Here is a 27,762-nt window from a genome sequence, read left to right on the forward strand (position 1 = left end):
ATTGTAACATTTTAAAGGAAAAATCTGTTGTTTCCAAATTTCATGGCGTCAACAAATCCCCCAAAATTTGGGACAAGTCCATTTTTACCACTGTGTGGCATCCCCCCTTCTTCTTACAACACTCAACAGACATCTGGGGACAGAGGAGACCAGTTTCTCAAGTTTAGAAATGGGTATGCTATCCCATTCATGTCTAATACAGGCCTCTAACTGTTCAATCGTCTTGAGCCTTCTTTGTCGCACCTTCCTCTTTATGATGCGCCAAATCTTTTCTATAAGTGAAAGATCTGGACTGCAGGCTGGCCATTTCAGTACCCAGATCCTTCTACATAGCCATGATGTTGTGATTGCTGCAGAATGTGGTCTGGCATTATCGTGTTGAAAAATGCAGGGTCTTCCCTGAAAGAGATGACGTCTAGATGGTAGCATATGTTGTTCTAGAACCTGAACATAGTTCTCTGCATTAATGGTGCCTTTCCAGACTTGCAAGCTGCCCATGCCACAAGGGCTCATGCAACCCCATACCATCAGTGATGCAGGCGTAGTGTGCTAAAAGGCTCGATTAGCTTGGTTAGCTTCAGAGCTCCACTACAGTCACATTTTCATAACGGGTTCTCTCTTTTTCGAGCTACTTGACAGATATGTGACAGGGTACTGTGCGTAGATGGTTTAATCAGTGACATGAGACGTTAATTTTCTTTGACCCATCAAAATGAATGTGGTCATTTATTAACAGAATCAAAATTTAACATCAAAACATTGAACGATTAGACCGATCGGCTCTGATTAATAAAACTTGGCACGTCTTACTTAATAAACCCAACAGACATTTCTGAAGGCATCTGGATTAATTACTGGCAAGATAGAAGTTTAAAGATGGGAAATGAAGGAGTTTAAATGGAGAGAAAATGTGGAGGAAGAAAGTGTGTTGACGAGGAATGGCACCTTCATCTGACCCCAGCTCAGCCCCGGTACACTAGGTAGTGAAGCGACTCGTTACCTTTGCAGAAGATAGGTCAGCTCCGGTACGGAGTTCCATTTCAACGCTACCTTTCAGCGTCTCCTTAGGATGGCTGAGAATTGTCTGAAGTAGTGACGGTACTCCGTTCAACAACACGCTCATCTCCCGGGTCGATACACAGCGAGCTGTGAGTCCGTCAGAGGTTCCAGTCAGATGTGGAAGGCTCCATAATCCCAACTCGACTCGGAAGACTGAGTCTGAGAAAAACTCAGAAAAGACTCTGAGGAAAAAGATGGCGGCGCCGGTGTATGTGGCTGCTCGTCTGTCCCTCTCGCGTTTGCTGTTGTTTGTGTTGTTTCTGACCTGTTTTTAAACTGTTTTTATTTTCACTTTTATTATGTTGTGTTTTAATGTACAGCACTTTGTGTCAGCCATGGTTGTTTTAAGGTGCTTTATAAATAAAGTTGGTATGGTATGGTATGGTATGGAACTCCAGAAGAACCAACGGAACTAAGAGGGACTAACGGAACTCAGCCGAACTCCATCGGAACCAGCAGAACTAACTGAACTCAGAGGGACTCCGAGAAACCAACAGTTCCAGGAAGTGTCGACTTTTAAAGAGTTCTGCTTCCAGTCACTTTTAGGAAGTCCTGATTGGTTCAAGGAACCAACAGGGGTGTGGTTTTAGTGACGTCAGAGGGTCATTACAAGCCAAGAAAACAGCTGGAATGTTTTGAGAACGGTTAGTTACAGACGAGAAAATATTTTGGAGAAATGACAGACTTAAATGTGCCAGTTTTCTTATTTACTGTCTGAGAGCTTTAAAAACACGACAGTTTGTTCCAACAACTTGTTTCTTGACTGTCTCCGACTTTTGACCAACATCACTCTTCTCATTTCAGACCGAAGATCAATAAATGCATAATTACTTTGTAAAATAGACATTTAACTTGATTTATAATTTGAATGAGGATTAAAAAATCATTAATACTGTTTCACAGTTGATTTAAAATGAGTGGTTCACTTCAACATTTAAAAATGGTATGAACTAAACACACTTTTGATTATCAAGATATTGTAAAATAGTAATGATAATATAAAAAAGAGAGTGTTCTTTCAATTGATTAGTTCAGGATACAATTAGAAAGTCTCTGGATGAGCTAATTTGTATTTCTGGATTCAAATCAATGAAATAACAGTTCCTGTCCCATGAAGGTCTTCAGAGGCAGGTTTTGGTCGGAGGCCTAGTTCACTACACAGGCTTCTGAACGGAGAGTTGATAACAACTTGGGCTATCCGTGTCCTCTATGGTCTGGATAACATGGCATCCCAGTGTTCCATAAAGAATTTCAAATCGTGACTCATCTGACCACAGAACAGTCTTCCATTTTGCCACACTCCATTTTAAATGACCCCTGGCCCAGTGCAAACGTCTGAGCTTGTGGAGCTTGCTTAGAAATAGCTTCTTCTTTGCACTGTAGAGTTTCAGCTGGCAACGGCGGATGGCACGGTGGATTGTGTTCACTGACTATGCTTTCTAGAAGTATTCCTGAGCCCATTCTGTTATTTCCTTGACAGTGGCATTCCTGTTTGAGGTGCAGTGACGTTTAAGGGCCCGGAGATCACGAGCATCCAGTAGAGTTTTACGGCCTTGACCCTTACGTACAGCGATTGTTCCAGATTCTCTGAATCTTTTGATGATGTTATGCACGGTTGATGATGATAACTTAAAAGTCTTTGCTATTTTACACTGGGTAACACCATTCTGGTATTGTTGCACTATCTTTCTGGGCAACAATGGTGGAATTGGTGATCCTCTTACCATCTTGGCTTCTGAGAGACACTGACACTCTGTGAAGCTCTTTTTATACCCAATCATGTTGTCAAATTGACAAATTGTCAATATTACAAATAAAATATGGACATTTGCCATCGCCACATCATTGCATTCAGTTTTTATTCACAATTTGTTTAGTGTCCCAACTTTTTTGGAATCTGGTTTGTATATATTAAGGTGTTTTAAACCCCTCCCACACTCTTGCAATATTTTAAACAAGGTTTCTAAACTTTAAAAGCTCTAAAAGAGCACAGCATGTCATGATTTCTGCTCCTTGCCTCCTCTGCTCTTTGCCACCTGCAAGCGCTCTTGGCCACGCCCACTTCTCCACTCTGCACAGTGAACAGCTGATCAGCTGCAGCAGGAAGTTTATCCTGCAGTATGGGCTGCACAAAGTGCAGCAGATGCTAAATAATTTTAAATAATTTATTTTAAATAAAAATTCCATGCCGATCGTGCGGCCCATCCATCAATCAGCCAATTGTGTGTCATGTCCAATCTTGGTTTGAAAAACCGCGATAAAGCGAGACTGCGATAAACAAACTGTGAAATAGTGAGGGACTACTGTCTATATCATATTGTATATTATCTTATATTATAATATATAATAATATAATATTATAAGACTTTCTGCATGTTTTAAAAAATTATGTTCTGCTGTTCGTATTTTTATTGAAACTTGACCACGATTACATGACTGGTCATCTTAAAGACTGCATTGCTAGTTTTGCATGGTAGTCATAGTTGTAGCCTGGCTCAGGACCATTTCTTCAGTCCTTCCCTGGTAAGCAAGCGTTTGGATCAGACATGAGTGAACATTGAAAACCAATACCGAGGTTACCATCAGTTCAACATCTGGAACAAAATCTCAGAAGGTTTCTTGACTAAAATAAAAGTTTTACCTATTTTTCCAACAGTCCCTGCTCTTTTTCTGATGGGCCCAAGTGATCTAGGGACAGAACGGTCTTAACTTAATCTACGGGTGTCCAAAGTGCAGTCCGAGGGGCCGGGACATTTGCGACCCTTGGAGTGATTTTGTGTGGTCCACAACTGCAGTATAAGAACTGTATCATTTTGTCCAGCAGGCTTAAGAGGTCACTGCAGACTTTCTGCAAATTAGTTGGTAATCCTTTTTTTATAATGTTTAGGTTTAACAGCAAAATGGATGAAAAACAATCTTCTCAAAATGAGCAATATTAAACAAAATACAAACCTTTGTCTGTAATCATTTTATTTTCACTTCATGGTACAAAGCACCAAAAACCTTTAATGATTCCTACCAGAAAGGAGGTTTTTGGATAATGATTCTTAAAACTTGGCTAAATATTGCAGTTGATAAAATAATCAATAGGGAAACTGGACTGTTTTAAATGAATATAACGTGGTGTCCTCTACATACGAGTTGATCAACTTCATCAAACCTTTTATGAATCTTGTTTTGGATCCACAACAATTTAAAACTCTATCTACTAAAGTTAGTAAAACGTTTGTCTTTTCTCCAAAATATTGTTCACTATGAGTTCAATTCACATTTTTGTGGCCCACGAGTCCGTTCATCTGAGTAGTTTTGACCCACATATGAAAATGTTTGGACACCCCTGGATCTTAACAGATTGAGCTTCAGCTGTCGGTTGACTACAATTTCCAGTATAAATAACTTAAAAACTCTGTGTGTGTGTGTGCGTGTGCGCGCGTGTGTGTGCGTGCTTGTGTGTTTGTTGCAGCCTGGACTGAAAAGGTGATGGGAGACTTTGGCCATCTGTACAAGCAGCAGTTTTCTGTTGCTCTCTTTAACAAAGTTCGCTTCGACGTAGAAGGAGGAGGGGGTCCACAAACACAACTGTTACACCGCAAGGTAAAGCACTCTGCTCCACCCACCGTCACAGCACTGGTCATATGTTAATCAAGTACCAACTTCTCTACAACCCAACATGCCAAAATAAATCACCATTCTTTAATTTATTGCCAAAGTTTTTAGTTTTGAGCAGAAATCTATCACCTTGAACAGATTAAATTGGAGAACAAGTCCATCTTTTCTGGATCCCTGCTTCAGAACATTGAGGAGAACAAGAAATGGAAGAACCGCTTCTTCTTTATCTCAGACTCGTATAACATCAGCTTTTACGACAGCAAATCGGTAAGAAGCATGTGCACAGTTAGATGTAGTGTAAAATGTGATGTGTTAATGATCTCAGTTTGTCCTTCCAGTCCTTTGACAAGCAGCTCCATCCCAAAGGAACCATTAACTGTGCCGGCTACAAAGTGCTGACCTCTTTGGAAGACTACCTAGATCTGACTAGTAACAGCCCACCTGGTGAGTAAGGTGTTTCAGAGTGTGAGAAGCTCCGTCGTCCAAATGGAGCGCCAAGTAGAGCTGCTGCTTTTTCACTTTAAAAGAAGTCAGTGAAGGTGATTTAGGCATCTGATCAAAATGCCTTTCTGTAGAGGCTTGCTGGACATGTCCCACTGGGAGCAGACCCAGAACTCACTGAAGGGGTTATAAATCTTCCCTGGCCTGGGACTGCTTGGGATATCCCAGGAGGTTCTGGGGAGTGTCACTAGAAAGAAGGATGTCTGGATTTCCCTTCCTGACCTCTGCCTCTGCTGCTTCTTCTTTTTCTTTTTCTTGATCTTCATATTCTTACTTTTATTGTTCTTATTGTTTTCTTCTTTGTCTTCTTTCTTCTTTTCCCTCTTCAGGTGTCTCCACAGCGAGTCATCCTCCTCCATCTCACTCTGTCCTCACTCCAACTACCTCCATGTCCTCTTTAACTGCATCCATATATCTTCTCTTTGTCGTTTTCTTGGCAGCTGCATTTCTAACATTCTTCTACCAATATACCCACTGTCCCTCCTCTGGACATGTTCAAACCACTGTCCCTCCTCTGGACATGTCCAAACCATCTCAGTCTGGCCTCTCTATCTTTATCTCCCAGTTGTTCAACCTGTGCTGTACCTCTGATGAGCTCATTCCTAATCTTGTCCATCCTTGTCACTCCTAAGGTGAACCTCAACATCTTCATTTCTGACACTTCCAGTTCTGTCTCCTGTTTTTGTTTTTGTTAGTGCCACTGACAAAAAGCTCTGTAGAAAAAGGATAGATAATAATTAATACTTAGGGTTTTGAATATTTTTGTTGCAGATGTGAAAGCCAAGGTGGGAAGTTCACCCTTTCTAAAATTTCCAAACCCATTCCCTCTGATTCTGTGGCATCCTTATGCCCGTCACTACTACTTCTGTGTGGCCACGGAGAAAGAGCAGCAGAAGTGGCATGCTGTTTTACAGGATTGTGTCAGACATTCAAATGATGGTAAGTCCTACCAAATACTTAATTCAAGCTTTATTTAAACAGGTTAGTCTCACTGAGCCACGAGGACTAGGGAGACCTGTTTTAAATGAACACAGATGCGGTACAGACAACAGCATATAAAATAAAAAGTAAATAGAAGAAATTATATAAAAACAAACGGTTACAACCGGCACAAACACTGCTGCCAGGTTGTGTAATTAGATGTGGGCGTTTTCCACCTTCTGCACACCTCAAGCAGCCGCGGAGTAGAGGATGACACAGGAGTGGATTTTCACTCCTGTCCTGTCCTGGTCCCACAGAAAAAAATCCTGTCCTGTCCCAATCCTGGTCCAGAGTAAAAAAAATAATCTTGTCCTGTCCCACTCCTTGTAACATGACTCCCACTCCTGTCCTGCTCCAGTTTTTTTCTCTTCATTTAATTTTTAGGAAATGCATTGAATTTGATTTGATCTCCTACACATTCCTTTTTAAATTACTTTGTGTTGTTCAGTTTTATTTCAAAATATATGGCAACAGGAACAGTTAATCTGTGATGAAATAGAGGGATTTATTGTCTTAATCCAAACAAAAACCTTCACTAAAGGGCACAAAACAAATAATACATGGCCTGCAGTCCATATAATTTTTCTACGGAGGATCAGCTGCTTAGCCCCAGTTTCTAGCTCTTTTGAAGGTCAGTTACAGTCAAAACAAAAAATCAAAACCAGTACATGGGTCACACCATGTCTACCTTAGATGAAAGAACCCAAACATAACAAGTTGCATTTTACTAATTTATTGAGCAATTGTTTCCTTTAAACGGTGACATTACTGTCATGTTTTAAATTGTTTAAACAAACAAAAACAAAAAAAAGAAAAATAATGTACCAAGCAAGAGAACTCGACAAATAAAAATGTTTAAAGGCATTATTATACATTGGACGACGTCCTCAAGAAGTTCAGTCTATGTGGTTGAGGTAACGAGCTTGTTTGGGTGAAGCAGGATGTCGTGCAGCTTACCAGACTTCAGAGCATCATTTACAGACTGTAGCATTGCAGGTCTGGTGTTCCACCTCATCTCTCCACAGTTTCAGTGACGGGTCCAGCACCTTTCGTAACCTAAAAGTGAAAGAAGACAGTGCACAAGTCAAAATAGGGTTACAGTGACTACAAATTACAATGTGTTGGTCTTTCTTTTGGAAAAAAATATTTGATCAAAAACAAGAGATTTACAATTGAAATTAAGTGAAGAAAATGTGACGTTTGCAATTATAAATTACAGTAGCTCAATTTTTCTTTATTTCATGTAATCATATTTTATAATTATTTAAGCAGCCTCACCAGGCAGAGATTACAAGATTTTATTTATCTTACTTGCTCTTTTGAAGTGTGTGACATGGGTCTTTGTGCCCAAAGCTGTTTAACAGCTTGCTTCCAGAGCTAACAGCTTTCTGTGTTAGGCAGAAAAATTAAAGACAAACAAAAAGCTTAGTGCTACCTCTTGTTGTGCCATGCTTTCTAAAACAGTTACTGTATTGAATCATGGATTTACTTATGTAGGTAAACAGATGTTTTGAAACCTGTTAAAATACACCAGAATGCAGGAAATAGCAGCTACTTTATTCAAAAAAGTTATGGGGGAGGAACCCACAGTCCCCCCCTACAATAATTCTAATGCTAATACACACTGTGTGGTTCAAGCCAAGAGCCATTGTCAACACTGGGGGGGGCTAAGGCCACTAAAAAGAGCTTCTAGAATCGCCCCTGGTGTGAAGAAATGAACTGAGAAAAATCAACTCTTGGCCTAAAATTTAACACAACATAATTGTACACATCATATCTTAAATCTAAAACTAAAACATTTATTATAATATATATGCAACCAGCCTTTCATATAAAAACTGGGATATTTTTACCGCTTTCACTCTAACGAGTTTGCTGTTGTACTGACATGGTTACAGCCGACAGTAACTATTTACACAATTAAATGATGGTTATTCACATTTTCCTCCATTTCAGTATCCAGCAGAATGTCGCAATATAAAAATAAGGGTATTTTTACCAGAGAATGCGTGCACTTTAACCAGGAAGAATTCAGCTTTTTTTTACATTACAAACAGCGACTGATAATGACGATTTTAACCTAAAAATCCACATGACAAAGCAGAGCATAATTTTTAAATTAAAAGGGACAAGGTGGAGAAAAATGCACTGTCTGAGTCTGTTTATTTACTGACTGTAAACAAAGTCCGACTCCCCGCAGCTCCTCACTGCAGCTGAGACTAAAGTTTAAAGCAGCACAGCACCAACACAACTCTCGTGAAGTTCATGGTTATTTGACACTTTCCTGCCTGTTCTGTGAGACAGGTGTGGGTGTTTCACCTATCCCACCCACATTTTGATGTTGTCGGTACTGGGAGTTGAACCAGCGACCTTACGATCACAATTCCAGGTGATTTTCGGTAGACCAAATGCAGAAAATGTTTCGTAAGTGATTTCACAGTAATTTTGCCTTTTTAACGTGCGTAATGGCGTGACTTCCGGGAAACGTGTTGCGACACACATAATCTTTAAAATATATTGATTTCCAGATTTTGTTTTTGGCAGTGGGCCCACAGTCTAGCAGAAGTGTTCAAATGACTCGCCAAGTGCAGGTATGGGGTGCAGAGGTGCAAGTAGAATTGTTTGGTTTGGCTTCCCCACTGGGCAGCACGGTGGCGCAACTGGTAGAGCTGCTGCCTCTCAGCGAGCAGGTCCCTGGTTCAAATCCTGGTCCGGGGGCCTTTCTGGGTGGAGTTTGCATGTTCTCTCCGTGCATGTGTGGGTTTTCTCCGGGTACTCCGGTTTCCTCCCACAAACCAAAAACATGCATGTTAGGCTGATTGGTAACTCTAAATTGTCCCTAGGTGTGAGTGAGAGAGTGAATGGTTGTTTGTCTCGTTTGTCTCTATGTGGCCCTGTGATGGACTTGCGACCCGTCCAGGGTGTACCCCGCCCCTCGCACAGTGATTGCTGGACATGGGCACCAGCGACCCCCGTGACCCAAAATGGAATAAACGGGTAAAGAAAATGGATGGATGGATGGCTTCCCCACTACCTGGCATGTGTGACTGGACCGACAATATTTTACAACATCCAATTTTAATCTTGGCCAGAAAAAGTTATTTAATATGCAGTGGTAAATTTTGTTTACACCAAGATGTCCAGCTAAACTGGAATCATGTGCTAGACTGAGAACTTGTTCCCTGTATTCTTCTGGCACCACCACCTGATTAACTGTGGTGAATCTGGGGACCAACGGCTCATCAGAACTCAATTTTCTAAGAAATACTGGACAGGAACATCAGTTCTATTTCGTGTAGGCTTCGCCCTTTAAGGCTGTCGCTTGTGGGTTTTATCCCATCACGCAACACGTCACACAGAAAAATTTAGTCCACGCCCACCTGCCGTGTGGGCCCCACCCAGTCCGTATAAATTACGTTGAGAGCGGGTAATCGGCTCCCATTTTTCTTCAGCAAGCAACTAGTACTGATCTTCCAACAACGCAATGTCCAGCACCAACACTATCCACCTGTGCCCGTCCTGCAAGACCGGCTACATGCTGAGCTTCGACCGGCATGACACCTGCAAAGGATGCCTAGATCCCCGCCACGCCGACCTTGCCACCTCCTGCCGCCTCTGTGACCTCCTCCCCCATGAGGAGAGGCAGAGGCGAGCAGTCTTGTTTAAGGCCAACATCGAGGAGTGCCTCTCTGTGGCGGGGGAATGCTCGCTGGACAACGCCATTGATTTTTTTGACGCCGAGTCTCGGAGCAAATCCGATGGTTCCTCAGGGACAGGCGACATCAGCAGCAGCCCCGCTGCTCATTCCCTCCCAGAGAGCGTAGTGTTGGAACGGGTCGGGCCTTTCCGCATCAGTGACCACACCACTCCCAGCCGTCTGTGCCCTCCTCTCGGAGCTGCCCGGCATAATCCAGGAGGTGGCTGACACGAAGGGACTTTCCGTCCCTCTCCTCCCCCTGCCCAGATCGGATGATCTAGCGGGAAGGTTTGGCTCCACCCCGGCTCACCGCCCTGACCCCATCTGGCCTCGTTTCCCAGCAGTGACGTCCTACTAGAACGAGGCTGCAGCCGGACCTGGTAAATTGAGAGCGCCCATCTCCACCTTCACGCCCAGAGTGAAGGGGTTTACTGAGCGGAATTTTCCCTTGGTACCCTCCCTGGAGCCAAGCCTAGCGGAAACTCTTGGCACAAAAGTGTCCAGGTTGGACCAGCGTCCAGTTCCTGCGGGGAAGCACCATCAGACGGTGACGTCACTCTCCAACTGAGCTCACCAGTGTGCATTCCAGGCGGCCGCAGTGAACAACAATGCCGCACTGCTGGCCTACAGCATCTCGAAGAGGCTGGAGGAAACAGACCTACCTGAGGAGACAAAGAGCTCACTCTGCAAGGCATCTGACGTCGGATGACCTCTACTGCATCATCAACAGGAGGTGGTCAGTTTAAGATTAAAATCAGACACCACTCTGAGCAGCAGGACCACACTTTCCACAGAACAACTGTGTCAACTCTTGAAACTGTGCCTGCAGTCAACCTACTTCACATATGGGGAGCAATATTATAGGCAGAAACATGGGTGTGCTATGGGGTCTCCAGTTTCTCCTATTGTTGCCAACCTGTACATGGAGGAGGTAGAAAAGAGAGCCTTGACGTCCTTTTCAGGGACACCACCAAGTCATTGGTTCAGGTATGTTGACGACACCTGGGTTAAAATTAAATCTCAGGAAGTCCAACATTTTACTGACCACATCAACTCTGTGGATAAGTACATCAAGTTCACACGAGAAGATGTAAAAAATGGCAAGTTGGCTTTCTTGGACTGTGAGGTCTCAGTCTCCGATAGAGGACATTTGCAAACCGAGGTGTACCGCAAACCCACCCATACAGACCAGTATTTGCAGTTTGACTCCCATCACCCTTTGGAGCACAAGTTAGGAGTCATCAGGACTCTGTATCACAGAGCAGACAGCATCCCCACTAGCTCGGGAGCCAGGCAGAAGGAGAAATCCTACACAAAACAGGCTCTAGAGCAATGTGGATATCCTAACTGGGCCTTCCTGAAAGCAGAGAAGAAACCCAAACAGGACTCCAGTCAGCCATCAGGTGAAAAGGAGGAACCCAGACCCAGACCAGTGGTCATTCCGTATGTTGAGGGGGTATCAGAGAAATTGAGACGTTTGTTTTCTAAACATAACGTCCCAGTGGCTTTTAAACCCCAAAATACATTACGGCAAAGACTGGTTCATCCCAAAGATCCAGTCCCCTGGCACAAACAGAGTAATATTGTGTATGCTGTTCAGTGTCAGCAGGGCTGTGATCAGTCTTACATCGGGGAAACAAAAAACCACTGGCCAAAAGGATGGCCCAGCACAGAAGATCAACATCATCAGGCCAGGATTCTGCGGTCTACACTCATCTCCAGGCCAGCGGTCACTCTTTCAAGGATGAAGATGTGCACATCCTGGACAGAGAGGAACGATGGTTTGAGAGAGGAGTAAAGGAGGCCATCTTTGTGAAAAGAAATCGTCCATCATTAAACAGGGGTGGAGGCCTCCGGGTTCAACTGTCCCCCTCTTACAATGCTGTGATTGCTAGTATCACTCAGCCCTCTGTGAGTAGTAAACAGCCATAAGTGTGCTAATGACCCATTGTTAGGCTGATGGTCCTTCTTGAGAATGTGATCAGCTGGTTTTGGTTGTCAGCAGCAAAACTGGTTGATCCACCCTGAGAAGGTACTATTTAAGAGACTGAGCTGAAAACAGCACCTCAGACTGAGGAAGTCTCTTGGATGAGAGACGAAACGTTTCTAGATTTTTTTGCTTTGTTTTGTTTTTTGTTTTTTTGAATGTCCAGAGGACCAGATTGAACTTTTTTGGATTTTTCTACCTGGATTATTGAGCATGCATCAGGATATTTCTCTGTCACGTTGTACCTCATTTGCACGGGTCTCCTGATCAAAGTTAGACTGTGCCATGAGTTCGAGGTACTCCTCTCTTTCGCTGTTTAACCTTATTGCAAGGTCATCAGCCTTGTCTACCACAGCATAGAATGATGCTTTCAATAAGAGCGCCAATTTAGCCAGCTGGTCATAGCTTGACTCTGTTTTGGCTGTAGAGGTCACACTCTCTGCAACCACCTTCAGCTCATCCAATAACTCTTTTGAGTTCATGCTGTCCACCTGTTCACCATATGGATGTAAGGATTCTGTGAGCAGCGTCAACGCTCCCTCTAACCAGTCCTTCATCTCACAAGGATCAAAATCCTTTTCTGTCACACCTGCCATGGTTATTCACTGTTCAACACTTATCTGGTTAAACAGTTGCCAACTTCAGATTATTTAACAGGTAAATATTTGTATTCAAGTGCTATGTGAGTTTCACACACTATTTTAGCTCTGGGTTCACTCAACAGTACTGTTAAAGCCACTTCTTCAAATGAATGGGCACCTATTCGTAGGTTTTACCCCAATGCATGAATATTTTTAAGTAAATGCCTCTTTCTGGCAGTGTTACTTAATGTGCTTAAATCAAACAGATACAAGAACCAGGCCTTTTCCAGTGTTCATTTACTCAAAAGCACTAAAAATTAAACAAACCTGCACTTTTTCTAAAAATCTCACGGCAACTTTAGTTTTTAAACGCTTTTTAAGCAGTTTTATTTACCAGAATTTGCTATTTAAAACAGTTACTCATAAACCAGGTTGTGTTAACAAAAAGAAAAGAAAAAAAAGAGAGGAATTATCAGTCTCTTCTTTAAGGAAAACTGTTATACTCCTCTTCCAACAGCAGGTGGCGGTGTAAGCTTATTTATACCAGCAGGAGTCTATGACAACTTCCTGTGGATCGTTCCGTTGACATCCGGTTGTTAGCCGTTAGCTAAAATTAGCGTCAGCCCACACGGATCAAAATCAACATTTTCTGAACGGGTTTAAAGCTTAACCGTGGCGTCGCTTTAACAAGCACGTCTATCTGCATGAACACATGAGTTTTGTGGGAACAGTGGCAGCTCCATTTAGCGATTTTAAACACAGTGGAGGCTCCGGTTGAACCAAGATTCATTTCTGGGGTCACGTGATTGAATCAACCAATGAACAACCGGGTGGGTTTTACAATCTGACATCAGAGGGAGTGAACGCAGACACGTCACCCACTTCTCAGCGAATCAGAGCTACCCAAACAGTGGTTTTCGACCAATCACAGCTCGTTATTCTAGCTATCTTTGTTAGCATTAGCCTGAAAAAGTCCGGTCATCTTTCGTCCATTAACCTTCAAAAATGTACAGTTTTACTGCTACAAATGTAACGAACAGCTCTTAACAGTGATCTGAGATGGTGCTCAGCTTTAAAACAGCTTTCCATCCATTTAAAACACGACTCGTTCAAAATCTGAACCGAGTCCGACAGCCGAAACGGGTCAGACAGAACACGTCCCTCTCTGTCAAAGTTTAACAGAATAAAGCGTTTTACCACAAACCCAGCTTCAGTTACACAACAGATGTACAAATTGCAGCTTTAAAATGAACACATTGACTTAACTTCAGCTCTCTTAACACCACGGCTGAAAACATTGCGTTTTACAGTCGAACAGAAATCTGCACTTTTAAGCTACTTTCAGTTAAGATCAGATATGCCAACATGATAAATTCAAGTGTTACAGAATAGCACAGTCCATTTCATGAACCCGTTACGGGCCACCAGTTGTAATAGAGATAATATGCGTATGATATTATCCATAATTTAAACGGATTCTTTCATTTTTCTGGACTGAGTAATATCGTGTTTTGAATATTAAATGTGGACAGAGACGTGTTTTATCTTTGACCCACCACAACAGTGAGTCGTTTAATTAGAAACGATTTAAAACACATCACACATTTACATTAATTGGCAAAATTGACTACAATAACACAGCTTAATTAATGACCCTTGCATGAGAAAATCATGCGGCCATGATTATCTTTTGCAGCTTTTGAAACCAACAGACATTTCTGAAGATATCTGCACCTAATTACTGGCAAGATAGAAGTTTAAAGATGGGAAAATGAAGTTTAAATGGAGAGAGATGGATAAGGAAAAAGTGTCTGTATAACCAGAACAGCACGCTCCTTTAGACGCAGCTTAACCCACGGTACACTGGCAGTTGAAGATCGACTCTTTTACCTTTCTGAAGATATTTCAGTTCCGGCGTAAAGTTCCATTTCAAGCCACCTTTCAGCATCTCCGTAAGAACAGCTGTGACTTCAGGAGTCGTGAGATCATCACAGAACAAACTTCCTCATTGTTCAGAGCGTTCGTCGGGTAGAGCCACAGCGAGACGTCGTGGCATCGACGGACTCTTGTCACTCCATTAGAAACTGTTCGAACTTCTGTTCTTCTGAACTTCTCTCGTTCAGGAACTTCTGGTTCGAGGTTCTCCCTGGAACTCTTGTTCTGCTCTGGAACGTTGTTCTCCCTGGAACTAGGAAGTGTCAACCCTTTTAAAGAGGTCACTTCCGGTTCCTTCTGGGAACTTCCTGATTGGTTGAACGAACCAACCGGGGTGTGGTTTTTAGTGACGTCAGAGAGTCACTACATGTCAAGGAGACAACGTAGATGTTTAAAAATATAACAGAAAGATGTTTTGAAACAGACAGACATTTAGGAGTCAGTTTCCTTCTATCTATCTGAGAGAGTTAAACATGACATTTCGTTCCGATAAACATGTTTTTGACCGTTCTCTGACTTTTGACCGACATCACTCCTTCTCATTTCAGACAGAAGATCAAAAAATGCATAATTACTCTGTAACAGACATTAACTTGATTTCTACTTTGAATGAGGATTAAAAATCATTAATACTGTTTCACAGTTGATTTAAAATGAGTAGTTCACTTCAACATTTAAAATGGTTTGAACTAAACACACTTTGATTATCAAGATATTGTAAAAATAGTAATGACAATAAAAAAGAGAGTGTTCTTTCAATTGATTAGTGCAGGACACACTTAGAAAGTCTCTGGATGAGCTTAATTTGTATTTCTGGACTCAAATCAATGAAATAACAGTTCCTGTCCCACGAAGGTCCTCAGGGTCAGGTTTTGACCTGAGGCTTAGTTCACTACAGAACAAAATAATGCTAATGTCATTTTCAACGAAGATCTCAGATTAAGTTCAGCTTAAAGGCTGGATGCAAGTGTTCTATATTTTATTAAACCTAGAATATACTGATTCAGCCTTATCAAAACCTTTTCGAGTAGGAGGCTAACGGCTCAGAGGAGTCTGGAGTCATTTAAATTCAGATGTCCTGTTTGGTGAAAGCAGACTGTTTAAACTCTGATCACTGATGAAAATGTCTTACCTGCATCACAGACATGAAAAGAGTTATGAAGACATAATCAGCAGCAGCAATTTGTAGAATGAGATAATATACATTTTCAAGAATCTAATAATTATTTCACAGTGAATTTATCTTAATTTTTTATCCTGCAGCAGTTCCAGCTGAATGCATGCAGCTCAAAAACTTGACTTTGTTTTCTCTAACTAGACAAGATCATGAAATCTGATCCACATCAGAGCATCATATTGTGAACATATTGAATAAGACCTTTGAACCCTTTCAACTTGTATTCACGTTCCTCAGGGGGAAAATCAATCTCCTTATTGAACTGATTAAAATACTAGTTTAAAATATTTTTACCAAAAAAACCAATCGGTCTTTTAGAGCAGTCAACCTGAAATAAAAATCTCATTTAAATTATTGTTTGTTTATTTTAACATTTTAAGTTTTCTTTGTTTAAAAACTCTAGTTTTTATTTTTTATAAAATATTTATTTTACAGTAATTTTTAAAAGGGTATTTTCCTCCATTAGTCTGCCCTCTGGGTCAACATCCACATCCTCCTCTGTTCTCCATCCTTCAGAACTGATGCTTGTTCTGTTGGCCCAGTCACGGGGGTTCTAGACCTCTTCCTCTGCAGAGTCAGACCTCCTAGTGGGGCTCGGTCTGTTCTTCCCCTTCTACAACAAATCATGGTCACCTTCTTCATCAACAAAGTCCTCTGTCTGACTCACTGTTTTTCTCCTTCATGATCCTCTCCTCTGTCTGAGAGGTTCTGACTCGGTGGTTCCGTCCTCCTCTGGGTCTGCAGCTCCTCCTCCTCAATTTCAAAAATCAGCTCATTGTTTTGACTCAAACACACTAAAACCGACTAAACTAAACACACTAAATTACACATCTTAACTATAAAACACAAACATGCTAAATATATAATATATATACAAATATATAAATATAAATATAACAAATCTCTCAAACCTCATGACTCACTCTCACTGTGACTTTATCGTGCTGAACTCAATTCAACTTCTGCAACTTTTTCTTCTTCTTCCTGTAAATTTTTTGGTGCTTGACAAATAACTTAGAGCCTCCATCATAAAGGAGGAGGGAGGTTGTTTATCTGTTCAGCTGGGATGGGAGGTGAAAATAGACTGATGGGGGTGTTTGTCCCTGAGACTGCCCATCTTTGCTGTAGCCTCTCGCTCTAACGCTCTTTAGATATCACAATGATTTTCAGATGAAGACTTGCTGTGGATTATTGACCATAAGTCTGGTTTTACTTGGCCGATCAACACAATTTAAAATATAAGGTAGAGCTTAGTCTCTACTTTTGACAAATTAAAATGGAGATGCTGACAGGCTGTGTCTTTACCGCTAGACTGACTGAAATTTGTCATGTGACTACCACACGCTGGTGCATCAATTGACTCCAAATGAGCAAAAAAAAATCATCAGAGTAGGTCGCAAAATCGCAACCTGTTGTTAAGAAGGTAGAATGCTTACTGATTAAATTGTTTTATCAATCCTAAGTATTTAGTCAAATGCTCTTCAAATGGCTGGCAAATGCGTAGTTTTGAATAGATTTAAAAATTCCCCATGACACCTCTATACCTGTTTCGTGCCACAGGACGTCTTTAAGGTGTCCTTATAGGTGTCCCTCTTTGCCATCAGCAAATGTTGTCAGGTGTGATGTAAGCTTTTGATATTATGTTTGAAAATAATTATATTACTGTGAACTGTTTAATCAGACCATCCATCCATCCGTCCATCCTTTATCTTTACACACTTCTTTTTTAGTTTGCGGGGGTCATTTGTGCCCATGTCCAGCAGTCACTGTGTGAGAGGTAGGGGACAATTAAACAGGTCTCCAGTCCATCATGGGGACACCTGAACAGGTCTCCAATCTATCACAGGGACACTTGAACAGGTCTCCAGTCCATCACGGGGACACCTGAACAGGTCTCCAGTCCATCACAGGGACACCTGAACAGGTCTCCAGTCCATCACAGGGACACAGAGACAAACAAGACAAACGTCACACTCTCACTCACACCTAGGGACAATTTAGAGTTACCATTCAGTCTAACATGCATGTTTTTGGTCTGTGGGAGGAAACCGGAGTACCTGAAGAAAACCCACGCATGTATGGAGAGAACATGCAGACTCCACCCAGAAAGGACCCGGATCGGGATTTGAACTGGGGTGACCTGCTCATTGAGAGGCAGCAGCTCTACTAACTGTGCCACCGTGCCGCCCTAATCAGACAAGCTGTTTTTTTTTTAAATAAAAGTAACATCAAAGACAAAGCTGTTTAGTATTGTTTATTAGTGCATGTAAATTGGCTGTGACAAATATATAAACAAAATGAAAAATTTATGAAATCTCTTGAAACATGGAGTGTACAAAAAGTAAATACAAAACAAACGACACCAAACTGCTGTACAATCTGAGACTCTAGATTATGTGTCTGTACGCTGTGTCTTAACATGTGGTTTGAATGTGCTTCTACAGAAATCAGGTGTGTAAACAGATGAAGCAGTCCTTCAGTCAGTGTGCTGCTGAACCAGTTTCACTCTAGGTTTCTTATCATCTTTTGTGGCTCATTCTCAAACTAAAGCAGCCTCGTGAACCTCAGCATCACTTGTTCTATTTCATATAGGCTTCGCCCTTTAAGGCTGTCGCTGATGGGTTTTATCCCATTATGTGAAGCATCACACAAAAAAGTTTAGTCCACGCCACCTGCTGTGTGGGCCCCACCTGGTCCGTATAAGTTACGTTAAGAGCGGGTAATCGGCTCCCAATTTTCTTCAGCAAGCCAATAGCACTGACCTTCTACAAGATGTCCAGCTCCAACACCATCTGCTTGTGTCCATCCTGCAAGACTGGTTACTTGCTCAGCTTTGACCGGCACAACACCTGCGAGGGATTCCTGGGTCCCTGCCGCCTCTGTGATGACCTTCCTCCGGAGGAAAGGCAGAAGAGAGAAGCCTTGTTTAAGGCTAACGTCGAGGACTTCCTATTTGTGGCGGGAGACTGTTCGCTGGACGATGCGATCGACTTCTTTGACACCGGCTCTCGGAGCGAATCGGATGGTTCCTCTGGGACAGGCGACGTCAGCAGCAGCCCCGATGCTCGCTCCCTCCCGGAGAGCGTAGTGTTGGAACTAGGGGGGCCGAGCGGATGCTCGACCCCTCTGGGCTTTCCCGCCTCAACGGCCACATCGCTCCCTGCCGTCGGCGCCCTCCTATCGGAGTTGCCCGACATTATCTGGGAAGCTGCTGACATGAAGGGACTTTCCGTTCCCTCCCTCCCCCTGCCCAGATCAGATGATCTCGTGGAAAGGTTTGGCTCTACTCAGGCTCGCTGTCCTGACCCCATCTGGCCTCGGTTTCCAGCGATGACGTTGTATTGGAACGAGGTCGCGGCCGGCCCTGGTAAACTGAGAGCGCCCGTCTCCACTTTCGCCCCCATCACCAGAGTGGAGGGCTTCACCAAGCGGAACTTTCCCTTGGTACCCCCCCTTGAGCCAAGCCTTGCGGAAGCCTTCGGAGTGAATCTGTCCAGGTTGGAGCAGCATCCCGTCCCTCCTGGGAAACACGATCAGACGGTGACCACGCTCTCGAATCAAGCTCATCAATGTGCGTTTCAGGCAGCCGCAGCTAACAACAACATGACGCTGTTAGCGTACAGCATGTCCAAGAGGCTGGAGGCCGCAGATCTACCTGAGGAGTCCAAGAGCTCCCTCTGCAAGGCAGCTGATGCCATCCTCAATATGTGCGCCTCTTCTGCAGTCTGCTTATCCAGAATTGTAGCGTGGATGACGATGATTCAGCAATCCACCTGGCTCCGTCATTCCCCCTCTCTGTCGGAGAAGCTGCACAGAGACCTGATGGAGGGCCTCATCACGGCGGACACGCTGTTCGGGAGCAGTTTAAAGGCCACGTTGAAGAACTCCAAAAAGTCGGAGGAGGTGTCGGAGACCGTGCGCCACCTCATCAAGCCGCACGGCTCATCCCGCCCCCTGGCCCTCTAGAAGGATCATCATGAGCAGAGGCAGAAGCAACGACGTTCCACGGCCGCGGCGGCGTCATCTCGCTCAGCTCCACCACCAGCCCCGCCTGTCAGAGACCAGCCCTCTTCATCCCGGCAACCAGCAGTTCAATGTTTCCCCAGAGACCGCCAGCAGGCGGCGCCTTGGGCCAACAAATCGCAGAGCTCACTGGGGAAAAGGTTAAAAAAAATGACTGTCTGCAGAGGGTGTGTGTAAAAGTGACACAAATGTTGAAATAAAACATCATTCAATGATTAAAGTGTCTGTTTTTAGCCAGTCTGTAAGCTTGTCAGCGATTGCCCGCTCATGTCAGCATAGATGCGAGATCGCAAAGCAAGCCCAGCGCAGGACCCCGCTCGCGGCTGAAGCGACACACGCTTCACCGCAATGGCATCAAAGGCGCATCCCTGCGGCGTCATGAGTTGTCACACGCTTCTCCTCAACACACACCGGTCCACCTAGACATGAAGGCAGACCCGCGGTTCGAACGCAGCACACAGGTGCATTCAGAGCCCTTTCGAGAAAGCCACGCCTTGGGTCACGCGGAACACATTCCCGCGACACATGACGGCGGTCAAGGCGGTGGACTGGATGACATCCGTACAAAACATGACGCATCACTTAAACGCGCGTCCGCTCCATGAACGTTGCGCGGAGTGGCTAAAAACATGCTCGCCAGACAGATGGATGACCAAGTTTTTAAGCAGGGGTTACACGCTGCAATTTGCAACCCGACCACTTCCGTTCGGACAAATTTTAGAGACGGTCCTGTCGTCACCAGACCAAATCTCATTCCTAAATGCAGAAGTCCAAGAACTTCTGGTAAAAGAGGTAATCTCCACAGTTCCCAACGGAGAAGAAAACACGGGGTTTTACTTACATTACTTCTTGGTTCCCAAACGGACCAGAGGAACGAGACCGATTTTGGATCTGTCAGTTTTCAACAAGGTGGTCATGGACAGACCGTTTCACATGTTGACAACCAGACAGCTGTTGGACAACATCCAGAGAAACGACTGGTTTGTTTCCATCGACCTGAAAGACGCTTATTTTCACATACCTATCATCCCAAAACGCAGAAAAATTTTGCGCTTCGCCTTTCAAGGGATGAGGTATCAGTACAACAGGCTGCCGTTCGAGTATTCCCTTGTGCCTCGTACGTTCTCAAAATGTGTGGAGACGGCCCTGCAACTATTACACAGAGCAGGGATGAGAGTTTTGTTTTACCTGGACGACCTGCTGCTGCTGTCACACTCCAGACAGGAAGCGGCAATGCAGGCTCAGATGTTGACACCACACCTGTTAAATCTGGGCTTCGCCATAAATTGGAAGAAAAGCTCGATTCTCCCGGCCCAGACGATTGTTTATCTGGGAGTGGAGGTAAACTTGACTACTATGCGGACTCGTTTATCACAAACGAGAATCGACACTCTAAAAGACCAGTTCCGCAACATGAGACCTGGCAGACTGGTAACAGCTGTTTCCGTCATGAAGCTGTTAGGAACGATGTCATCAGCTCACACAGTGGTCCCGCTGGGTTTATTACACATGAGACGCCTCCAGAGGTGGTTTGCACATCTGCGTGTGGATCCAGTAAAACAAAAGAGACGGATGATCACTGTTCCTCCCTCCGTGAGGGCAGACCTACGACACTGGGGAAACACCCTGGTTCTGTCGGAGGGAGCCCCCGTCAGCAGACCCACGTCACACGTGTCAGTCTTAACAGACACGTCGCTGTCAGGTTGGGGGGGGGGGGGGGATGCCTATCTCGACTATCTCAAGCTGTAGGAACATTGTGGCCCCATCACACATCAGCCCACATAAATGTTTTGGAGTGTCGCACGGTTCTGAACGTGATTCAACACTTTGCTCCTGTTCTGTAGAATCAACACATTTTGATTCACACAGACAACAAGGTTACTGCTGCTTACATAAACCGGCAGGGGGGGGGTGGGGGGTGCTCAGCCCAGATGTTACACATTGCGCAAAAACTACTGTATTGGGCACACCAGAATCTGCTCTCTATCAGAGCAGTGTACATACCCGGTGTTCTGAACAAAGGGGCAGATGTGATGTCCAGGGGCGGTCTACGTCACGGGGACTGGACTCTCCATCCAGATCTGATGGCTCAGACATGGCAGAAATTTGGCAAAGCAGCTGTGGACCAGTTTGCGACACGAGAAAATGCTCAGTGTCAACTATGGTTTTCTCTGAGCCCGCGAGACGAACCACCGCTGGGGGTGGACGCGTTTGCTCACAACCCATGACCCAAAATGCTTCTTTACGCATTTCCCCCACCCCCTCTGATTTTAAGGTTCTTGAACCCAGTTCAGGAGGAGGGATTGACAACTCTCCTGGTGGCCCCCGAGCATGTGAACGCACCATGGTTCCCAGTCCTACAACGCCTTCTATCGGGGCACCCGTGGAAACTGCCGTGGAGGGAGGACGCTCTCCTCTAGGCGGGAGGAGCGATCAGGAGTTACCCAGAAATAGGCCAGCACCTGTGGGTCTGGCCGCTGAACGGATCCGCTTGGAGAGGATGGGCCTCCCGCAAGATGTAATGCGCACAATCCATTATTCACGTGCTACATCTACCACAGCGCTGTACATGTCAAAGTGGACAGCTTTTCAGCGCTGGTGTACAGATAAAGGTGTAGAGGCCACCTCATGTCCACTAGGCGACGTGCTGTCCTTTCTGCAGCAGCTGATGGCCAGAAATTTGGCGTTCAGCACAATTAAAACGTATGCTGCAGCCATCTCTTCCTGTCATGAAGGGTTTGGAGACAGAACAGCTTTTAATTATCTGCTGATGAAACGTTTTTTAAAAGGTGTACAAAGACGCAGGCCTGTTTCACACCCGCTTGTTCCACAGTGGGATTTAATGCTGGTCCTGCGGGCCCTGATCAAATCTCCATTTGATCCACTAAATCAGGTTCCGATTAAATTCTTGTCTCTTAAAACAGCCCTGCTGCTGGCTTTGACATCCGCTAAGAGAGTGAGTGATTTATCTGCCCTCTCTGTCGCTCCGTCATGTCTCAGAATTCAGGCTGACGGCAGCTCAGCTGATCTAAGACCAAACCCAGCTTTTATGCCTAAAAACATCATGAGCTCTTTTAAATCAAGAGCGATATCGTTGGAGGGGGTTTTCCCTCCCCCCCCACAAATCCGAAGAAGCATCTTTCCATCTTTTCTGTCCGGTGCGGGCGTTGACGTGTTACATAGCACGCACAGCTGCAATGTGTCAAACTCAACATTTGTTTGTGCATTATAGAGCTGCATCTGCAGGTCGCCTGTTATCCATCCAGCGCTTGTCACACTGGCTGTGTGAGGCCATTTCTGAGGCCTACAGAGCATCAGATTTAAAGCCTCCTGTCAACTACTGTCCTGTCAAGCACACTCGACCAGGGGTATTGCATATTCGACTGCTTTGCATAATGGTATGACAATGCAGGACATCTGCACTGCGGCCGCGTGGTCAACACCCTGCTCATTTATTCGTTTCTATTTACGTGATGTGACAGTTCGCTCCATGACACATTCTGTCCTTTATGCTCTAACAGAATGAATATTATTGTTTTCATGGAACCCTGTTTAAGCTCACATCTGACTGCATGTTTTACAGTGTGAGATGTTATCAGTCGCAAGTTATGGCTGTTATTTGGTTCTATTGTCACTAATCAGTTCATGACTATTGTTACCAATCAGTTCATTTGATTATAATCAGTTCACTTGTTATTATTAATCTGCTCATGCTGTTCAGCCATGAGTCAGTTGGTTCATGGTCCCCCTTTTTCAACATCTTCCCTTCCCGTTGAAAGTTTTCCGGGGCGTTCATGCATTTCAGAACGCATAGTTACACAGCATGCGTCTGTGCACGGTACACATAATTACACAATGCGTAATTACGTACATGGGGAGCTGATTGACGAGACGTTTTTGGGCAAGCTTCCGCTTCATACGGTGCTCGAATGGACCCAGTGAGGCGAGGACAACATCCGCTTCGCCCTTAACCCATCAGCGACAGCCTTAAAGGGCGAAGCCTATATGAAATAGAACGTTGGTTATGTACTGTAACCCCAGGTTCTGTGAATATAGGCGTAGCCCTTTAAGCGTCGGGCCTCACTGGCTCCTAAATGGCTGAAGAAAAAAGCTATTTGGAAGCCGATTACCCGCTCTTAACGTAACCTATACGGACCGGGTGGGGCCCACACAGCAGGTGGGCGTGAACTAAACTTTTCAGTGTGATGATTCGCATAAAGGGATAAAACCCATCAACGACAGCCTTAAAGGGCTACGCCTATATTCATAGAATCTGGGGTTACAGTACATAACCAACGTTTTCTCTGCTATGAACTCACTGTAAGGCCTGCAGTCAGGTCCGAGCTGATCGTCACAAAATGCCCCTATGTATTTTCATTTTATTTTTAAACAGCCTAGTCTATATTGAAAATAAAAATAACTGCTGTTAAATTTTCTTTTGCAGGTTTATGCGAGGAGCATAAAGTCCAAACACCAGCCTTTACTGATGCAGTCCGACTCTACCGACAAGCTCATGGGCACTACGGCACCTGGGAGATGATGTGTGGCGTTCCATCCCAGGTGCTACTACACACAAACTGGGTTCTGGTGTTCAAAACTGCTGACATACTTTGTGGCATTTATAAAGCTGTTTGAACACGTTAGAATCGTTCAAAATTATTTCTTTGTTTCATTAAAACAAACAAAAGGTAGTAATTTTATTTTAAAATGTCTGTTTTACTGTCTGATATAGAAATATGGTGAAATGTACACTACCGTAATTTCCGGACTATTAAGCGCACCTAAGCCACGCCCACTAAATTAAAAAACTAATAATTTTGTACATATATAGGCTGTGCTTTTCTGTAAGCCGCTGGTGTTCACATTTTAACATGAAATATTTACACTGAAATATTGTTTAAACGTTTAATTAAATGCATACCACTAACATACACAAGTATATACAGTAAATGGTTTTTCTGAGCAGGGCTGGTAACATGGCTTGTTAAAACAAAAAATAAAAACAGTAGCCTTCCAGGAAGTCATTGATCGCTATCTTCACCTTCCTCCTCCTCCGCTGTCAGGATCCACCGGCAGACTTGAGCAAAGGTTACTCTGCACATGCAAGGGACCCCAAACCCCCCTCGCTCTCCTCCCAGTTTCATTGGTCCACTGTGACCTGTTAGGTATTTTCATTGGTCAGATTTTTTTAAAGTTTTTTTGGTAGTCTCATGGAGTCATGAGGACCCACCCCCCCAAGAGAGACCTGTATTGAGAAGCTATGTGAGCACCTGGGTGTGATGAGGCTAAATGTTTTAGCGACAGGAAGCTTGTTAGCCTGTCAAAAAAATAATCTATAAATTAGCCGCAGCATTGTATAAACTGTGGGGTTCTAAGTGTGTGAAAAAAGTAGCAGCTTATAGTCCGGAAATTACGATGTTTAGTCTTGTTGGAACGAGTAAAGCTTGTTATGTTTATTTGTAAACCCTGAGATGAATGCTGGTGGTTTAATGCTAGTCAGAGTGCTAGCTTCTGTACTGCTCAAGAGTAAAGATGCGATTGGCGCATAGTTAATAACTAAACAGGTAACGGTAACGGCCACCCTCCAACACGTTTATTACTCCGACTGATCACGTGAGGTTGGTTTGTAAAACATTGCCAGTACCTTTTGGAGTCAACCTATATCAAGATGGCTGCCACAACCAACTGATCTTGGTAGAAAGAAATTACTCTTTTACATTAAACTGAAATAATGTGCGTGGTATTAACTGAAAATCGTCTGCATGATCAATTTAAAGCGCTGCACATTTTATATCTTTGCCTTTAACTTTAAGAGTTAGTGTCAATCCTTTTTGTCTGTTAGCAAAATATCTCATGAACCACTGCATAAATTTTAATGAAACTCCTAAAAAGTAACAACTTGTTACCTTTTAATTGACCTTAGCCCACACAAAGATGGCTAAAAATCAGTCTGCTTTACAGGTTGTGAGCTGAAATTTGATGTGGTAGTAGCTGAGAGTCCTTCACAACACGTGTACACTAAGAGCTCCTAAACTTCAAACGACTCCAGAAGTTTGTTTTGTGCAGCTTTGTAAAACAGCTGTGGGTCCACGTCTTCTGATGGTTTCAGTTTAACACAGTGGTGTCGAGCAACATCCCTTTCTGTTTGTGTGCTTTTTATGGATGTAGCCGAGAACCGTGAATTTAAACTACTGTACAAACTACTAAACTATAAATCTGAAGAAAAAGACGGCGGTGTTGGATCAGATGTGTGTTTGTGGTGACGTGAATCTTTTTCTCCTTCTAGATTTTGTCTAACCTGGTGATGGAGGGCCTCCTTCCTGAGCTGAGAGGGCTCATCTCCCCCCACCTCAAAGGCAAACTGCACGAGAGGCAGAGGACCTGGATGCTGGTGAGCAGCCACTTCACCACCATCACGTTGTTTACAGATGAGGCATGTGTGTGAGAGGAGCTTTTCCAGCTCAGACCAAGCCCCTTGAGCGTTCCTCGTGTTTTGTGTGTGCAGATCAGCGATGCGGTGTATAGCATGGTGCAGGAGCAGTGCCAGGCTCAGAATGAGGCCGTGGTGCATAAGTGTGAGACGACCCGCTCCTCTCTGGAAGCATCCATCCGAACAGACATGGACCAGATCATCTCGTCCAAGGAGTACGTCTCCAACAAGATCAAAGGTTAGAAACAAAACTGCCTTTTCTTTCCTAAATTACACGCACACAGAATTATACTAATTTTTTCCTGTTGCTGCCTTAAAACTGAATTTAAAAAACTTTCAGCTGTGCAATACAGAGAATGAGAATGAAACTTGTTTCCAGTACCTGTTTGGACTAAAGATGTTATGTAAGCAGTCTTAACATAGACAATTAATGGATCATTCCCAACATCAAGCTGTTCTGTATCACAAGATTTTAATAATAATAATATAATAATACATTTTATTTGCTTTTCTAAATATTCAAGACGCTTTACAGGAGTTTAAAAAAAATATAAACTCAACATAAACTCAACAATGTATCACAACCCTTAAAAACACATAAAAAGGGCAAATTTAAACATTAAAAGCAAGTTTAAACAGGTGGGTTTTGAGTTCTTTTTTCAAAGTGGAGAGATTGGAGCAGGCACAAAGCTGTTGGGGCAGTGAGGTCCAGAGGGTGGGGGCAGCGATGGAGAAGTATCTGTCTCCCCAGGTTCAGAGCTAGGTCCTACAGGAGAGAGACAGAAGGTTGGTATCAGAGGAGCAGAGGGAACGAGAACGTGTGGTGATGGAGTTGGTAGATCAGGTATGGAGGGGACAGATTATGGAGGGGTCAGATTATGGAGGGGCCAGATTATGGAGGGGTCAGATTATAGAGGGCTTTGAATGTGATGAGGAGGATCTTGGAATGGATGCGCTGAGTGACAGGGAGCCATTGGAGGTTCTACAGGACAGGAGTGATATGTTAACTGGAACAGGTGGGGGTGAGAAGGTGGGCAGCAGAGTTTTGAATATATGGTAGTTCCTCATTTATGGCGGGGGTTTGGAACCACGCCCCCCTCGCTTGCGCGGAATAGGTGAAAAAGCGTGAAGTAGGGATGCAGTAGTCCAAGTTCAAGAAAATCATTGTCATTACATCTCATGTAGTTCATGAGATGGAGTTAAATTTTGTACACAAACAGTAATAGTAGTAGTAAGTAATAGTAGTAGTAGTAGTAGTATTACGTAGTAGTAGTAATAGTAGTAGTAGTAGTAAGTAGGTAATAGTAGTAGTAGTAGTAAGTAGTAGTAGTAGTAGTAAGTAGTAGTACTAATAGTAAATAGTAGTACTAATAGTAAGTAGTAGTATTAGTAGTAGTAGTAATAGTAAATAATACAAATAGTAAGTAGTAGTATTAGTAGTAGTACATAATTAGTAGTAGTAGTACATAGTAGTAGTAATAGTAGTAGTAAGTAGTAGTAATAGTAAGTAGTAGTAGTAGTAATAGTAAGTAGTAATAGTAAGTAGTAATAGTAAGTAGTAATAGTAAGTAGTAATAGTAGTAGCAGTAGTAGTAATAGTTAGTAGTAATAGTAGCAGTAGTAGTAATAGTTAGTAGTAATAGTAGTAGTAGTAGTAATAGTAAGTAGTAATAGTAGTAGTAATAGTAAATAGTAGTAGTAGTAGTAGTAATAGTAAATAGTAGTAGTAGTAGTAGTAGTAGTAAAAAGTAGTAGTAGTAGTAGTAAAAAGTAGTAGTAGTA

General features: G+C 43.5%; 1 protein-coding gene across 1 annotated transcript in view; it reads left to right on the forward strand.

The window, feature by feature from the left end:
* The window catches only part of LOC119413695 (protein Niban 2), a 109,257-nt gene that overhangs the window by 26,918 nt on the left and 54,577 nt on the right, over nt 1–27,762 (forward strand). Inside the window, exons 2-8 of the mRNA XM_037680749.1 lie at nt 4,523–4,653; nt 4,807–4,935; nt 5,007–5,112; nt 5,941–6,108; nt 23,995–24,110; nt 25,837–25,941; nt 26,056–26,218. Of these exons, the coding sequence (XP_037536677.1) occupies nt 4,523–4,653; nt 4,807–4,935; nt 5,007–5,112; nt 5,941–6,108; nt 23,995–24,110; nt 25,837–25,941; nt 26,056–26,218 (918 nt within the window). The remainder of the gene's footprint in view (nt 1–4,522; nt 4,654–4,806; nt 4,936–5,006; nt 5,113–5,940; nt 6,109–23,994; nt 24,111–25,836; nt 25,942–26,055; nt 26,219–27,762) is intronic.

Source organism: Nematolebias whitei, chromosome 8 (assembly GCF_014905685.2).
Source record: "Nematolebias whitei isolate Nwh7 chromosome 8, NemWhi1, whole genome shotgun sequence".
Classification (NCBI taxonomy): domain Eukaryota; kingdom Metazoa; phylum Chordata; class Actinopteri; order Cyprinodontiformes; family Rivulidae; genus Nematolebias; species Nematolebias whitei.